Genomic DNA, 19,096 nt, shown 5'->3' with positions numbered 1-19,096 from the left:
TTCTGGTGCAGTCCATTGGAAGACACTTTTTAAGCCAAACTATATTTCTTCTGTACCCACATACCCTAGATTTTCTTTTCTTTTGAGGAATGCTAGGACATTCATGGGCCTTAGCTTACTATTTCTTTACTTAATGCTGCTTACAAAATCATATGCATTTTCTTACACAAATATTTCTTCCTGTTTTTCTTCCCAAGATTACTAATTCCTAACTTTTAAGTAATATAATCACATAAGTACTTCTCAAGTGAGCTACTGTATGATTAAATAAAATGTTTAGTCTTTAGTGAAGAAAGAAAATATGGGACCAATCCACCAAACACATAAGAAAGATGCACATGGGAAAGGATTAATGGTTTTACCTAAGCACTAAATGATGGGAAATCGTTCACAAAGCACAACTAGAACATTTGTTCTGAATTCAATATGCATTATTGAGCATGAACTCCATTTAAGGTAATGAGGATGCACTATGGTAATGTAAAGTCATTTGTTCCTTTAGAGAACCCTTCCATTGCTCAGCTTTGTAATCTCAGGACTGGACACTGTCTCGAGTGCCTTGTGCAACCTTCTTAGAAGGTATGGGGCATTATTTTTAAATCTCTTTTTAGTTAAAGAGGTTAAGATAGGATAATACATTCAGAGCATCTGAAAGGAAATGGAGAAGAAGAAATGTAAACATTGAAAGAGTTGAAAAGATGTAAGCCATAGAGCCAAAACGTAGAGGCAGGCAGAGGGTTCACTTTACAGTGCACAGTCAGCAGAGAATTGGATGGGGGCTTAGATGGGAAGTCACCAAGGGCTTTCCGGGGGAAGATGATAATATCTGTCTCCCTACAGTTCAGGGATTGTTGTGAGGTCTGTGCAAAACAATATGCGATTTCAAGAATGGCAGAATAATTATGTGATGAGGGAAAGGAAGAAGGAGAGGTATGCACATAAAACAAAAGTGACTCAGTGTCTGCTACATTGCCACTGTTTTATTATACTCTCCTATGCTCTAGCAGGGGACAGACAGGCTGATATATCTTCCTGGCATCTTTATATATATGGAGCTTCAAGAAAATGATATTATAGTATCTTCAGTTGTAAGTACAAAAAAGCATAACACTGTGAATTTTTTACTCCACTTACTGAAGTCTTTAAGCCATGCAAAGATAGGAAGCATTTACCTCTTTCACATCACATCATAATATGCTAATAATTTATGAAGCCTTCCCCAAGTTGGTTAAATAATGTAGAATTAAGCACTAACTTACAATGTTTTATGTTCTTTGGAAGAAATGTGATAATTTACTTTCAGTAGACTATGAAATTGAGATCAATAAAACCACATTGTTTCATTGTTTAACCACATTGTTAGTTTGACCATATTAGAATGGTTTTGACCACAGTGCCATTGTTCTGGCCAGACCACAGATTGATCACCATGAACACTGTGGGCGTTTCTCATTGCTGTGTTCCTGACAGGCTGTAAAGTCATTCATGTTTTCCTTTAGGACCATTTCAAGGAAGTTCCATTGAGAGTGGGCCTTTCAGCACCTTCTCCCCCTGGAGCAATTGATACTTACAGGTGTACATACATCTTAGTTCTACAGTTACTACTTTCTGGTTGGAAATTGTTTCTAAATTGATAAAAGTTGAGACACTAGAAAAGTCAAAAGGCATTTTATGTGTTTTCCACAGGAGAACTGTAGCATCTCATCAAAGACAAAACATCGTTCTTATCATGATTAAGGGGAATAACCTCATCACACTCATTATTAGAAAAAAACCAGTGTCTCCTATATTTTTAAACCATCCACTTCTTTTCAGTTATTATTTTAAAACTTTAATAGAAGAATTATGGCAATAAATATGAAATGTTAATACTAAGACAAGTTATACACTGTCTGTATTCTACTTAGTACATCTTCTGTTCCAGTTATTACTTTCACTTAGTGTAAAAGCAAGCCAACACTCAAAAATGAAAGACATTTATTTGCTTGATGTCACAGGCTGAGTCGTTTGTAGTGTATAGTTGAATATGGCTGTCACTGACTCCAAAGTCCTATTGATTTATGTGGGACCGTGAATGGATAGCTTGGTCCTGGTCGAGCACAAGCCTCAAACCTCAGGCCCTAATGGGACTGTAGGTGTCTGGCTTTGCTCAGACCCCAGGCTCCCGACACACAGCCGCAGACCTCGATTGATCCACACCTTTCAGTCACATAGGGCAATGCCCCTACAGCCCCTCCCAAAAAAGTTTGTGTCACCTAACACAGATAGAGGGCGTGACTACAGGCCTCAGAGCCTCAAGAGAACTCCATATTAATGAGTTACCTAAAGGCCAAAGGTGTAACCAATTAAGCATTCCTTCCCAGACCCTCCCCCCTCCCTATTTAACTCAGGTCTGGCCTGAGGTCAAGGGTACAGCTTTATCCACCTTCTGCCATGACAATAAACCTTTTAAAACCATGGACTTCCTCCTGTCTTTGGGGCCCTGTGGAAAAGGCCTTTGACTACTGAGCTGCTGCTTAATCTCCCGCTAAAAGACTTTTCTACATTCCTGCACGGAGCCCTGCCAACTCAAGCAAGCTAGCGGAGCCAGCTGACCAAGCCAAGCAATTCCTGGTAACCAAGAGTCTCTGCCCCATGGGGAACTGCTGGAGCTTCTTCCTCTCTCCCATCTCGGCTGCGGGCCAGTCCAGCCCATATGCCCACTCCATCTCAGTTCTTCCACAGCTCCCGGCGGTGTCTGGGAGTCCAAGGACAGAGACTACTGGTCTCTGTTCAGCTGCTTCAGCCTGGAGACCCCCCACTCCAGAGCTCTGCCCTCTCAGGACTTCAGGCTGAGACCTCTCCACACCCAGGCATAGCCCTGTGGCTTCTCACAGCCTAGCATCTGCCCAGCTCCGTGTGGAGTGAACCCATTCAAATTCCCATGGTTCTGCCTCCTTGAGCCACACCAGACATGCGGGATCCACAACTCCGCCCAACAGGACCCACACCAACGCTTGAGCTACAACCCCGCAGATTTAAACTCTGCTCTTAGAAATGAATAAAGATGAATTATTGGATGCACACCTTAAATATAGTCAAAATCTGCAGATGTAATTTATACTTTATATTTGATATTAATTTAACATCCTTAGACTGTTTTAGTAGCTGTGGATATTTAAAGGGCATCCTAGGTAGTTTTTAGGGACCTGGGGAGTTCTATTGTCAAAGCAGGCACTTTCTTTTACAGATATTTGTTAGTATGATACTTATTTTATTAAGACAAGATGGTTCTCAGTGAAGCCTTTTATAAAAATGTGTCTGTGAACTTGTGGTGCACTTGATTCTAAAAAACTATGTATTGTTTTAAAATACATTTTCAGATGTATACATATTCTTTAAATGTGACATAAATATTATTTATGGTCTTTGTGCCTTAAATTGTTTTTCTAGTTTAAGTTCCCATTCTGTCATGAATTCATTCCCTTTCCTCCCAGAAGGTTCTCCAAACTTCTGATCTGATCAAATATCTCTTTTGCGGATTTTATAGTATATCTTCTGGTCCCATCACTCTTTAACTCCTGGTCTTATTTAAAAATTTATTTCCTCCTCTCTGTTTATTTGACTATAGTTAGGGCAGGGAAACTTAATATATAGAAATTGCCTCTACTATATTTGCATGTATGTTTGGCCAGATCCTGGAATACTCAAAAACAGACTCATAAATCCATCACTACTGTGTATCAAGTGCTGACTTTGACAACTCAATATATATTTACTAATGGACAATTCTATTCTTTGGCCCCCATTGCATATAGTATGTGGTCCAATTATTGTATATGTTGCATCTATAATCTCAATGCAATTATTTAAGTCAGGCTTCTACTATAGACATGTGAGGCTTCAAAAACAGAAAATCTTTACTTACTTTGCATTTAAGTCAAGAGAACTTAGCACTGTGTGAAAAAAAACATTAAATTGTTTGTTAAATGAATAAGTGAGAAGGTAGCCAATTGTGTAGTATGTGGTACTGGTTAGATTGTTGCAGAAACTAGAACCTAAGAGCTAGAGCACCATGCTAAAAATCTATTCTATTGTTAATGTGAACACTGCTTTAGCTAGAAAGATAAAATAAATATTTCTTATCTAAATTTCTTATCACAAAAATCAGAAATATATAATATTTAATAAATGGCAAGAATTTCCCATTACTATGTATAAATTTAATCACAAAGTCCAAATTGTCCCACTTTAATCACATTTACAGTTAAAAATAATAGAACATCCTGGATATAATTAATATTTTGACAAATTTGGATCTGAATTCATCTTCCCTACAATTTCCTGGAAATATGAAACTAAAAACAATGATACTGCTGCAAGAAGGAGCTATCATAGCATACCAGCTCTGGGCATGATTTTCCTTAAAGTTTGTGATCTTAAATAATGTATACCATTTTCCTGAATCTTAGTTGTCTCAGTTGTAAAATAAATGATTTACCTCGAAGGACTGAAACAGAAAACATTAAGGTGATACACCTGGTAGCAATGCCAGGCAATCTCTCATGCTTTTATTAAGTCAGCATAGGTATGAGAAGGCTTAAGTAGTCCTATAAAGTAGCACAAAAGAAGAAACATATAGTAAACATTTGCAAATCGTCATTCAGGCTCTGGAGATTGGAGACCTGTCACTGATTACAGGGCCCTGGACCAGTTCCTTCGCTTCCCAGATTACCTCCTGGTCTCTGTTTCTTAACTCTGCTCACTTTTGTTCTTTGGTGAAATTCAGTTTTCAAACTCCAAAGCAATTAAGTCACTCAAGGAACAGGAAGACTTCCTAAGGAATGTTGCTGTTGACTTTAAAATGTTGACATGTACTACCTTCCTTTCCTCTTCACAGTTCTGCACTTGAAGGAACATTTCTTTGTGAGTGTAAAGCAGGAAACCATTCTAACTTCCTTTCACAAGGATTCCCACTGTGTTCCTGCTTGAAAGCCAAGCTGATTCTACTTCTGACTTTCATTGTGTTTATTGGATGGATCCAGCCCCTTACAGACTCAACAGAGAATGATTTTGTAGCTTTGGAGTGGCAAGTTTAAGATCTGTGCATCTTGCAACTCTTGTAACTTACTTTAAATTTTTTTAGCAGAAAACAAATTATATTCTATAAATTATATATATATATATATATATATGCTTTGTATATGTATGCTTTGTATATATATGTTTGGTATATACTATGTATAGACACATGCATATGTTTATGTATACAAATATATACACACACAACATAGTATATATATGAATATGCATGTATATATACATTTATATACTTATAAACTTATATATGCATATATATGTTTTTGTAAATAAGAAATTTTTACAATGGCAAGAAATGGTGATGCATGAATGCATTTCTGGCAAATAGAATCTTTTAGAAATATCTAACTGCCTCAACCAAATTGCTGGGTTTTTTGCATCTTTTCCTTCCTCTCTCAAAGTAGACCATAAGTGCACTACTTTTGTTGTGTTTTGTTTGTTTAGAGAAAAATTATCCAATTTTAGGAATGTTAATTCTCAATCAAATTTCTTCATTGATTTTTATAATCACTGCATTATTTAAGTCCATACAGTAACAGATTCATATTGATGGCTTGTTACTATAGTTTTGTGAGCATTTATATCTTAGCTATTTGTAAATTTTATATTTTAATATTATGTAAAAAATGTTTTGAAATAAATTTAAGTTGCAAAATTGAATGTGAAAAATATGTTATGAACAAAAAAAATCAAGATTTAAAACATATCAACATTTTGTCATGTTAATTTCAAATGATACCCAGTTCTATGAAGGCATTTTACAAACATAATTAAATTTCTTCTGTAATTCTTATGTGACTGTTTTTAGATTACATCACCATTCTGAAATTACTATCCTTCCATTTTATGCTTAAAATTAATATCCATTCTCCATTATCATTCTGTAAACAATATTTATAATGTATCTTCTAGGATTGCATTTCCTTTCTTGATTTTTGGGTAGTCCTCAAGATAATAGCCTTGTTGAAAATATTTTCTAGGATAGAAGGGCAGAGCAGTTCTTTTTTTTTTTTTTTCCTGGTTACTTTGCAGAAATATTTAGCACTTAGAGTATTGGCAGAGATAGAGTTCATGACACACTATCTTCTAATATGACACCTTGACATAGAAATAACATGTAAAATTAGAGACTTCTCGTCCTTTCCTCTCCTCTGTTGACATAGGCGATATAAGACATTTTAGTGGAAGGACTACCCCCACTGTCATAGCCAGAGGGCAAGAGCACCCTCCTCTGCCAAGATAAAGTGCACAGGGAGGAAATGAAATGCACAAACCTTGCTACTTCAGCCCAATTGACTTCCTTACCACAGTTGACCACAACTCTCTTTTCATCAAATTCATGCATTTATCCACCCAGCTTTAACCATTCTCTCATGTCTATATAGCCTGTGGATGTTTCCACATCACTCCAAAATTAACATTAAATGGGCATGGTAGCATCGATTTATACTTTATTGAAAATCACTGTGTCATGAAGCTGAAGCAGGTGATTAGCAGGATGTGGAGACCAATTGGGGTAACATAGGGAGTTTCTGTTTTAAAGAAATAATAATACAAGCACATCTAAGGCTAAAAGCTCTAAACCTTATGTTGAATAACTCTAATGATTTTTATCTTGTTAAGCACAAATGTCCATGATAGAAAGGAGCGTTTTCCCCCTTAAGAAATATACTTTTATTGAGTGGATTACTAGAAGAGTCAATAAATAAATGGTTACAATTTTGCTTATCATAAATTATAGAACCCTATAAGACTTGGTATTTACTGTCTTCCCTCTCTTCTTTACACTGCTTTTTCTTGGTTCATTTGTTAAAGCATTCCAAATACCATTCTCTCTAATTTTGATGTAGGAAGCTACTCTCTTTACTTTGACTTAAATGTACATGCACTTTATTGGAGAAATAATTTTCAGATGCAACAGTTAGCTTCTACTGATTTGAGTTTCCACATTGTTCTGGTCATCTCTGCTATTAATATCCAGCCATTTATAGGAGAGATGAACATATTTTAGATAAAGAAAAATACATGTATAGATATGAAGAAAATAACATTGTGTGTTATGGGATGTACAAACAGTCTTTTATTTTAGAATACAAAATGAATGGTTTGAAGAGATGGGGTCTAAAACTAGAGAAAGTATAAGATGGGTTTAGAGAGAAAGTGTACGTGTTATGGTACAATTTTGGAATACACCCTGCCTCTCTTACCTACATAGGAATGAAATGATTAGTGAATGAAATATCTTAAGTGATGGGCTCCAAACGTTACATTTTAAAATATACCAGTTTAGCTTTGAGAAAATAGCAGAAGCGAAAATGTAATTGTCAGATTCCTAATGCTTGTTTGCTCTGAACAAAGTCATCAAACACTCATTCAATTGGTTACCTTTTGATACACAGATGAAAAGGGCTTCCTTATTCCTATTGACATAGCATCAGAGAAAGAACTCTCCATACAGGTCTTGCTAATCATAGCCTCTCCTAGTATGGCTTATTTTCATTAGACAAATTTTAGCTCATTGTATTTCTCTTTGACTATTGTCTAAAAGCCACATGAGGATTTGAAATTTACCATATTCATTTGGGGCTCATTTTCTCCAAAGTCTCCTTGTGTAAAACTGGTATTTGAAAAAAAACCCCGAGATTCCATCTTACACCAATCAAATTGGCTAAGATCAAAAGCTCAAGTGACAGCACATGCTAGCAAGGGTGTGGAGAAATGGGAATGCATACTCCTCCATTGCTGGTGGGATTGCAAACTGTTACAACCTCTCTGGAAGTCAATCTGGCAGTTTCTCAGAAAATTGGAAATAGTAATACCTGAAGACACAGCTAGCTATCCCTCTCCTGGGCATATACCCAAAATATGCTCCACTATATCACAAGGACACATGCACTATGTTCATAGCAGCCTATTCGTAATAGCCAGAAACTATAAGCAACCCAGATGTTCCTCAAGTGAAGAATGGATATAGAAAATGAATTTCATTTACATAATAGAGTACTATTCAGCTATTAAAAACAATTATGAATTTTGACAGGCACATGGATGGAACTAGAAAATATTATCTTGAGTAACATAACCCAGATCCAAAACTACATGCATGGTATGCATTCACTAATAAGTGTATATTAGCCAAAAGTACAGAATACCCATGATACATCCCACAGACCCTAAGAAGTTAAAAAAAAAAAGAATACTCAAGTGAGGATCCACTTAGAAGGGGAAGCAAAATAATCATGAGAAGCAGAAGGAGGGAGGACCCTGGAAGGGAAAGGGAAGGGAAGAGGGGGAAGATCACGTATAGGGGGAGACTAGAGAGAAGCCCAGAGAGCCAAGAGAATGAATGGAACTATCCAACTTCAGGGGATTGGGAGACCTGTGATGGGGCAGAGGGGATCCCAAGACTCAATCCCAGGACCTTAGCAGAAATGCCCGACGGTGGTAATGCAGAACCTAAAGAGACCACCTCCAGTATTTAGCAGGGTCCCCAGTGGAGGGATAGGGACACCAACCCACCTTCAAAATTTTTGACCCCAAATTGTTCCTGGCTAAAAGAAATGCAGAGATAAAAATGGCGCAGAGACTGAACCATTGGCTGACCAGTGATCAGCCCACCTTGAGATTCATCCCATGGGCTGGCATCAAATCCTGACACTATTACTAATGATACATTGTACTTGCAGATAAGAACCTAGCATGGCTGTACTCGGAGAGGCTCTACCAGCAGCTGACTGAGACAAATGCAGATTCTCATAGCCACACATTGGACTGAGGTCAGGACCCCTATGGAAGACTTAGGGGAAGTGTTGAAGGAACTGAGGGAGATGTCTCATATTTGCTCCTGTGAGTATTTTGTTACTCCTTTTAAGAAGGACTGAAGCACTGACACTTTGGTCTTTCTTCTTCTTGGGCTTCATGTGGTCTGTGAGTTATATCATGGGTATTGTGAGTTTTAGGGCTAATATCCACTTATCAATGAGCACAAACCATGTATGTTCTTTTGTGATTGGGTTACCTCACTCAGGTTGAAATTTTCTAGTTTCATCCATTTGCCTAAGAATTTCGTGAATTCATTCTTTTTAATAGTTGAGCAGTATTCCATTGTGTAAATGTGCTACATTTTTTATATCCATTTTTCTGTTGAAGGACATCTGGGTTCTTTCCAGCTTCTGGCTATTATGAATAAGGCTGCTATGAACATGCTGCTATGGAGCATGTGTCCTTGTTGTATGTTAGAGCATCTTTTGGGTGTGTCCTTTATACTAGACAAGGAAACAGCACATTAGCCATCCTACTTCATTTCTAGGTTACAATCTTAACGGAAATGGAAGAACCATATAATTTTATAATCATCATCATCATCACTACTTTTCCTGTGAGTATTGATTTACATTTTAAGGTTAAGCTTTTCCCAATTCTCCGGTTCCTCACAATATTATGTTTATTCTACATCTATAATACTAATTGCACAGTTGTTACTTTTTTTTAAAAAACACACTTTTATATCACAAGATTTTAAGTTTCCTAGAAACTTAATTATATATTCTATTTCTAGTCCATGCTACTCATTCCAGCATGTTAAAGCCACACGATTTTAAATTAATTACTTTCTATTTGAGAATATAAAATGTCATCTCAAGTTGCTCTTATCTAACACTAAAATATTGATACATATGAAGAAGTGCATTTATTCATCTAGTGTTTAAGGTAAGAAATTTGACAGTCTTCCTTAATATCTTGTTTATTCAGTTTGTCTGTATGTATTGCAGATGTAATACCTAATCATAGATCAGTTATTTTAATGCATTGTTTAGTTAAAGACAGCAAGATATCTTGTCTGCTGTAGCATGATCTGTCCACTTGATTTTTACATTCTATATCTCCCCAAATTATTTTACCTCACAGAGAAAAGAATGTTATTTAATAACATATCATTAATCATACTGCTGCAACCTATAAAATATCTTCAATGGTTGCTCATTCTATTGACACTTCAACACTCAAATCCCGAGCACATTCTTCCAGTGGGAATCAAATTTTGCCCTTATACCTTTCTGAAATCCAACAATATATCTTCTTTCCTATATATGCTGTCTTGTCAGAAATGTCCTTCCTCCATCACTTGCTAGCAATTTCTATTTATCACCTACGTCCTTTCTGTACAGAAATCTTTTGTGACAACTTTAACTTATATATTCTTTACTGTTCCTCTATTTTCATTTTATCTGCTTTTGTTTGCTTATTTTGTACAGTTTTCCAGTGTGTGTTTGTATATGTATGTGTGTGTGTGTGTGTTTGTGTGTGTGTGTGTGTTTGTGTGTGTGTGTGTGTGTGTGTGTTATAGCTTTTCTCCCCACATTGCACGGTATATAGAAGAATATGCTACTGAGGCCAAATGTGAAAACATGTTTGTTTTTCCATTTACTTTCTATATCACCCATACAATAGTATAATGAAAATGGCAATAATCAAATGTGTCTATTAAGATAATGATGTAATATACCATGTTCACTTTCCATAGCATTATGTTAGAACATAAAAGACAAAAACTGAAATTAGAAGTACCACGGTGATTGTATCTATTGGTACTCCACTCAGGGATTCAAACAATTGCAGGCAAATGGGAAAATTATTAATAAAAATAATCTGTATTTATAAAGTTGTCTTTATATTACTACCATTATTCCCTTAACATCTTATTATGATAAAACTTTATATAGCTGCTTACATTGAATTTAGATTTATAAACCAATAACAGATAATTTAATAGTTATAAGGCTCTATGAGAAGCTAATGTGTAGATATTGTTCCATTCTATTTAAGGTAGTTAATAGATTTATTTACAAGATTCTAGCATGTATCCTTTATCCAGGGATCTGAAGCCAATTTCCAAATATACCAAGGGACCACTGTCCTCACTGAAAAGGTACTTAATTAACCCTGCAATATTGTTGAACATACAAAAGTTTTAAAACTCAAAAATAATATAGTTTGAAATTAGAAAAAAAAATGAACTGATATAAAAAAATCATCAATACTCTACCACACAAAACTCACAGAAAACTAATTATAATTCTTTTCTTGTAGGCATTTTAATTTATGGCATATGTGTATACCTAATAAACTTTTCTATTAAAACGTTTCATTTTGGCCAAGTGCTCATCTCTGAGTCATCTCTGGAATGCCTGAGAATATCAGAAATCTTGTCTGATGATAAAAACAGGACTCAATGCTCCCATTAGGCACTTGGATGCTTTATTAAATCAGATCTTTTTAAGAAAGAGAAATCTTCTGTATAAATATCACTCACTAATAAAGAGTCTTAGTGTGAGCAAGTCTCAAAAGCCTCCAGATCACAGGAATTTTATAATCATGGCCTTTATGTAAGCTAGTACAATGGCCATGGATAATCACTTATCCCATGAGGTAGAGGCTTTAACCATGATAATCTTATGATCTATCTTCTAAAGGTCCTGTGCTAAAGTCTATCTTAATACTAGAAACACTGGCCATATCTCTTGTGGGTGCTTTTCCAGGAATGCCTGGTTTTGGCCTCATTTTTTATATAGGAGTATATAGGAGACCATTTCAAGCCAATATGTACTTTGAACATATTCTATCTCTACGCTAACCATCCTCTTTTTTCTCCTCCATTTCTCATTAGTCTTGTCTGTTCCCCTAGAAAATGATGCTTTTACTTTCATGTCTTCTATTCACATAAGATTTTTTGTTTCCATAAAGTCTAGGACACACAAGTGAGGATAAACATGTAACATTTATGTTTGTAATTCATTTAATTTGCTGAATATGATTATCTTAATTTTTATTCATTATATTAATCATGTTTGTATATTTTGTCTTTAGCATTAAACTATGAAGTTCCTTAAGACAGACAATATTAGTCTTTGTGTCTTTATTTCACTTTTAGGAAAATATATCGAGTACATTGGTAATGGGTTGGAAGGAAGACTGTGGGGATTTAGACTTTGGTTTTCTATTGAAAATATTAAAAATAAATGTAGAGCATGGCATGAACACTATGGAGTAATGGAGTAGCTTTTGAAATACAGATCCTAAATTAAATCAAATTCAAACAAACAAACAACAATGGCCAGTCTGTCTTGCCCTTTGCCCACATTACTTAAAAGCAGCATTGGTAACTTGAAAGCTTAAGGTTTCCGAAAGGAAAAGATAATTACAGAAAAGACACAATTTAATTTTTAAAAAGCTCTAGCTTTTTCTTCTTGGACTTGGACATCAGCCTCTTAACAGGAAGTTCATGGCCTACTTAGGAACTCATAAGATGTTCTGAGAATGGGCTGAGCATGGCCAGTAGACAGCCAAGAACTCTGTTTGAGGACGAGGATAGAAATCAGGCAGAATTTTCCCTGAAATCAAAAGCTTCCAATGATTAGTCAGGCTTTGGGAAAGCTCTGTTTCCAAGGAAACTTTTGTCCCTAAGTACAACTATGTGAAAAATGCATAAAGGGACCCTTTCCTTGCCATGGCCTCATCATTTTCAGTCTATTACAGAGGATTGTAGAGACATTGTGTTACATGTACCTGTCAGGTCATCAGTGGGCCAGGACCCCAGTTGGCATGCCTTGCACGTGTACTCATCAAAAACATACTCATTCTCTTTACAAGGTGTGCAGGTCCAACAACAGCTGACTTCTCCCTTCCGGATCACCTGAGGAGAAGATTTGACATTCTGATTAATGTTGCCACTTAGAAACTAAAACAGATATATCTTATCCAAACTCATTTCATATTAGAGTTCCCTTGGTATAACTACCAAGGGATTTATACCAGTGATTGATAAAATGTAAGGCTCTAAATTTTGACCATTTTTTATTAATAAGACTATTTTTTTATTATATAAATACAACGAGGAAAGGAGAATTTCATTTTCAGGGTAATCTGAACCATTCTTAGACAATTGTTAGATTATGTTACATAAGTAGGCTTATTTAAAATACTGAGATGTTCTTTCCAGACCTTTACAAGGGTTTGCAAATTCAAGATACTAAGTTTTTCACCTTTGAAATATGCTGACAGTCCATGGCTCATTTCACATTTGTTATTAATGTCAATATTTTGCCAATCTAAATTTATTTACTTTTCCAAAAATAATTCCCATTTAACAGTCTCTCTGAAACACAACACCATGATATATTTTCCTTGATTATTCAAAGACATTTTGGTTTAACTTTTTTACATGATCCTTTTAGATTCACATCCATTATTCATTAAAATAGCAATATACTTTCCCACAGTTACTACTATGAACATACTGAAAGTAAAGGTGCTTCCACTGCCATTGAAAAGATGACAAATCTCCACTGAAATCAAGTTCATAAATCTTTGAACAATGTCATGGAAGTTTACTATAAATGAAGGTGCTCAATTACAACTTTGAGTCAAATTAACAAAATAATGTCAAATGTATACTGAGTAGAGTGAAAATGAGATTTATTTAAAAAAACACAGAAAACAATTTAAAAGTAAGCAACTAGGCAAATGTAATTATATAACAAATGCTAATACTATGGGGACAGGAAACCAAACTCTATCATAATATAGATTATATCCTATACAACATGGTAGAAAAGCATGCCAAGAAATCTCTCTATTCTATCTCACGCTATTCAAGGATTTTCTAAGTATGCTTTCAAACTGTAATGCCATAAATTTTCAAAAAGCCACGTGCATCCCACAATTGTTAAATTGTATGTGTTTCTATAAGTAGCATTCAAAATTAGAAATAATTGATAACCTAGAAAAATTCACAAAGGTCTTATCATGAACATTTTAATTACAGTGTGACTTGCCAAAATGAAGGTTTCTGTTACCATTTACCTAGTATTCAGAAACACTTCTATCAAATACTGTATACTTAAAGTTAGGAGCATATACTTGTAATATCTAACCTACCTAACTGCTGAAAAAGCATTAGAGTGCCTACAGAAAATGTGTCAAGGTCAAATACATAAGTGTCATTATATTTCAATAAAATTTTATATGTAAAAATAGTCAGTAGATCAGATTTAGCTTTCAGGTCATAGTTTCAAATTTTGTCATATGTCATAACAGAGTATACAGATAATTTTAGAAATTCCACAAGCCGTTAAACTATTTACCAGGTGTTAAAATTATTCTTATTTTTGGTGGTCTTTTTTTTTTTTTGCCTAGTTTTAGCTTCCCAAATTCTCTTAGTCTTGTGACTGAGAACCTTAATATTGCTATTAATATAACTTACCCTGCATCTAACATCTCAAAGGTGTTAAGTTTGAGTAAAAGTAAATTTGAGTAAAAAGATCTAACAAAATTCTTTCAAGTATTCTGCATACCTGAAATGTTAAGTTTTTTGATGAGCAATTAAATTATTTCAATATTACTTTTCCTCTCCCCAGAGCATTATGCGTCTTCAATAACTAATCTTACCTGTTTTCTTAATTACGTTTTTATTTGTTCTTAATTTGCTTTTGATTTCCTGGACAAACCATGTTTTAGTTAAAACTAGTGTCCTCAGAGTAGAAACTGCTCCTTACTAGCTTTCCCCACAGACTCTGTATCACTGTATTTTGCCCATTTCATGGCCTTCTGTTCGAGAAGAACAAGAGGACACACAAATTCTCAGATTGCGTGTCTGTCCCTCTTTCCTCCTCCTTGGTTTGCCATTTGCTGACCACCATGCTGTCTGACTGGATTCCTCTAATGTCTTCCTCTCTGAATTGGCTTTGCTTAACCTCTCAATTCCTAATATTTTCAGAACAGATATTTTTGAAGGCTTATGTTTACTTCCCTTATTATTTTTTTAAACTTTCGGTTTGGTCATTTTTTTAAATCTATTCAAATACTGTCAATTTAAGCTCTAACTAGTTTATTTCTAAATCTGGATCTTTAATAATAGTTTTTTCCCATTTTCTAAACTAAATATCCTTCCTTTGCTTGTTACATAAAAAAAGTCAACAAATCTTGAAATTAATCTATCTACCTTCCTCTGAAGCCACCTCCTTTCTCCCTCTCCCCTTCCTCTCCCCCTCCCCCTCCCTCCTCTCCCTCCCCTCCCCCTTCCCCCTCCCCTCCACTCCCTCTCCCTCTCCCTCTCTCTCTTTCTCTGCCTCTATTCCTTCCTTCCTTCCTTCCTTCCTTCCTTCCTTCCTTCCTTCCTTCCTTCCTCCCTCCCTCCTCTCTCTCTCTCTCTCTCTCTCTCTCTCTCTCTCTCTCTCTCTCTCTCTCTCATCTCTCTGTCTTTAGGTTTGTGCATTCATTCAGATATCAGAAATTACAAGAGGTAGTTTTTCTATAATATGAGTCCTGGGGATTGAACCCAGTTAGTCAGGCACTCTGATAAGTATCTTTATGTATTGAACCATCTCTTAGAAATTCATTTTTCTTTCATTCACGTCAGTGGTACTTGGAGTGCCAGTTGATTTCTCATATTTTGTTTTTCTTCTCTGACCCAATATTTAATCAGCTGCTAGTACTGAGTTGTTATAATCTGAAAAATTTTCTCCAGTGTCACTTCTACTTATTTTGGCCCTCATTATTTTTTTTCTTGCCATCATAGTCAGCATCCTGTATTTTAATTCTTCCTTCTTGTTTCATTGTTTGTCACTCTGCTTCCAAAAATATATGTGGGCCAACATGTGTCAATATTTTAGTCAATACTACTACTTCTATGTCATAAAATATAGGTTGTTTATTTAGTATAATATTAAAAATTATCAAAAAATGGTCTTCACTTGTTATTTTAATGTTTTCTTTCATAGCAGGTATTTAAAGCAACCATATATATATTCTGGATTTGTCAATTTCAAGGCCCTGTTATTTCTGTACCTTCTCTATTTCTGTTTTCCATATATCAGTGACATTTCCTTGAAATTATACCCTGTTTTTGGTTTGAGACTTGAAATTTCATTCAGAAGTACTCTCCCCTTCTTTTGCTCTCTCACTGCTGTTTATTATTTTAAAGAAATTATTACATTTTCATAATATTATTTACATTTCATATGTTTTTCCTCATTTATATTAAATCCTCCAATTAGAATAACACATGTGGTTTGCTTCATTGATCTTAATAAAGTAATACATTGAGATTTTTAGTAGCTATTTGTTAACTATATTTTCCAGCTCTTAGATATTCAACTCAGGAATAACTTTATTTTTATAGTCTTATTTTTGTAAGCATGCATATGGAGGAAGAGTGAACAGGACTAAAAATGATTCCTCAGTTGGATCAATGAGCTCAGATTAACTACTCAGACTACTGTGAATTGAATGCTAACCTTCCTAAAGAATTGATCAGAATAAAATAAAAAGTAAGCTCATTGTCTCCTATTAGAAGCTTACAATGTAAAAAACAAAACAAGTGTCAAATAAAAATAAAGCAGCCAATGAGAATTAACACAACTAAATCTGAAACAGTTAACGAAACGTGGATTCCATTTTACCTTTATCTGGCCTTTCTCACATGGTTCACTGCACACAGATCTGATGATGTTATTTTTCTTGGACCACACTTCATCATCGTCCATTTTTAATTCCCCATTGTCCCAACTTCCAACATTGATGTAATCAAAATAATCTTTTCCCATTTCCTTAAAATTCATTATTTCATACCTTAGAAACAAAAATATAATAGTTATTCAACTAATATAATAAATATTTATATATGCAAATGGAATAGTTTCATTCCCCTAAATACATTTACTGCTCTGCAAATCATACTGGAAGTTTTTGTAATAATATGTGTATACAAAATTCTGCCTATTTTCATTTTTACAATAAAAATCTATTTTTAGAGTCATACTTACACCTGAAATAGAAAACAATCCCATGTGAGAAAGTGATTGCTTCTTAGGAAGGATAAAAGACAGTTTTGAAATAACTTCAGCAATATTAAGCATGGATTCTGCTGGTCTTCTGGAAGACCTGGAAGAAGCCAGGGAGGTTTTTAACTATGTCCTAGTAACATGCTAAAGAGATTCCTTGCTTACTGTGAAATCTGCTTATTCTTTGAACTCATTTTGGAGGTGTTAAGGAATAAAAGGGTAATTTAGGAAGGATACTTTAGTACCATAAAATTTTGCTTTATGAAACATAAATGATGCCCAGTCATTTTTTTTTAATCTTGAAATTGGTGTTTACAATAAAGAGGTATTACTTTGGAAGTCTGAAATAGCCTGAGCTTTTAAAAATGCTTAGTTTCACTGTCTTTGTTATATATTTTAACTAAAGCTACTGAAAGCTTGTGAATTAGAATAAATGAGGGACGGGTCTGATTTCGCTTTTATTTCACCACTTATCAGTGGTTAAATTCATTTTATAAAGATAATTTAAGGAATGTTTTAAAAAACACTGAAAGTTGTTTGTAAAGCACTGTAGCTGAAAATACTGCACAGTAAATGCATGCCATGGGTTCTCAGTCTTTCTTAGTAACCATTCTTATTTTGAGTCTAGGGACAAAATATAAGGAGAGTAAATCAATGTCCAATTTGCAAGCCCTGTCTTGTATTTCCAGTGAAGTATTTATGAAACAGTTTTCTAAACAGAGATCTTTCAGTGAAACACTCCACAGCCTTTCACATTTCTATAGGTGGTCCTTAGTATAGGATGTCCTCATATTGTATACTATGTCTCCTACTTTGCAGAACTTTCAACACCAGTAGAGGGGTTTATGAATATTCTCTCTAACTTCCAATATTTTGTTTTTATTTTTATAATTATGTCTACCAAGTTTACATACTCAATTAGATGATCTATGTAAAACCTTAATGAATGAACTTTGTATAACCTACTAAAATAATGTAACAACATGATCACTTGTATTTTCATCTTCAGAATTAACCTATTCTAATAATTTTTTGCCTGATCAATAACTTTGGGGTTGTCTTGAATTGCTTCATTTGCCTTCAAATTCTTTACTCCAAAAGAATGATCTAGAGATATTTTTTCCATGTTGTCAGAGTTGGCCTGTGGTTTCTAAATATGCAATGACTTAAGGACTTAGAACAAAGAGCAGTCAAGTAAAAATAATTATGTATTATGTCACTGGCTACTTCAAACACACAGACTTGTAAGTCTTAATACATGACTTTCTCCAAACAAATAACCTTTGAATTTAATACTCTGAAAGAAATGTCAGTATCTCGAGACCTCTTTTTTCACTGTTGATGATTTGAAGAGATATGAAGACTCTAAATGTTCATTAAAAATGATGAACACTACCATTTCTTCCAATTTTCAATCCTAGAAATGTCTAGACTAAGATATTAATTTTATAAATAATTGAACTGAAGTTCATTTAGATTAGTTGTTATGACCAGGTTATACAGAACACAGATGTCAGAGTCAGGACCCTAAGCAAGCCTTTATACTTTAAGCCAGCTGGTCCTTCTTCTCATTAAATTAGTCATGATCTATGTCCCATGACCTCAGTTTTCTGTAAAGAAGAAGCCTAAAGGGTAAGGAGACAAAGGGTTTTAAAATAAACATAAGCACTCTAGAGAACATCAAGTGACTTATTGACAGAAAGTGATTTTCAGAAATGTTAATTCTTAATTTTGGTTTAATTATTCAAACTGAGAGAATGAACCTAGACACTGAGCTTTAGAACTAGCCTTTTTATTTTTCATACACAACAACATCAACAACAAAGATCCTATCAGTAATTGCTTACTGTGAACATGTAGCATCACCATAACAACTTTTAGTAGCTATGCACCAAACAAGTTGAGGGAGATAGAAATGATTCTCCGTGCAACAATTCTTTACTTTTTCAAAAACAGAAAGACACTTTTAAACAACACACACAAGGGGGACATAGACTTCATTCTTCTTCAAAAGTTAAAAAAAATGAGTGTCTCGAAAGTATTCATATTCAAATTTTAGGTGAAAATTTAAAATTTAGTGGCTTCCTATAGCGTTTACCCATTATTTAACCTAGGAGATCTCATTTCCAAAATGATCAGTAAATAATTTTGTATGCCTTCTGATGGTTTGTTATAAA

General features: G+C 34.7%; 1 protein-coding gene across 3 annotated transcripts in view; it reads right to left on the bottom strand.

Annotated features, from left to right (window-relative positions):
* Grm5 (glutamate metabotropic receptor 5) overlaps positions 1-19,096 on the bottom strand; it is a 483,575-nt gene that overhangs the window by 64,971 nt on the left and 399,508 nt on the right. For all 3 annotated transcript variants that reach the window (XM_034485471.2, XM_076937502.1, XM_076937509.1), the window contains exons 6-7: positions 16,539-16,707; positions 12,646-12,772 (exon numbers count right to left, since the gene is read on the bottom strand). In XM_034485471.2, the coding sequence (XP_034341362.1) occupies positions 12,646-12,772; positions 16,539-16,707 (296 nt within the window). The remainder of the gene's footprint in view (positions 1-12,645; positions 12,773-16,538; positions 16,708-19,096) is intronic.

The sequence above is a fragment of the Arvicanthis niloticus genome, chromosome 1 (assembly GCF_011762505.2).
Source record: "Arvicanthis niloticus isolate mArvNil1 chromosome 1, mArvNil1.pat.X, whole genome shotgun sequence".
In the NCBI taxonomy this organism is placed as follows: Eukaryota; Metazoa; Chordata; class Mammalia; order Rodentia; family Muridae; genus Arvicanthis; species Arvicanthis niloticus.
The sequence above is the reverse complement of the archived record's forward strand: the minus strand, read 5'-3'. Positions and strand labels throughout refer to the sequence as shown.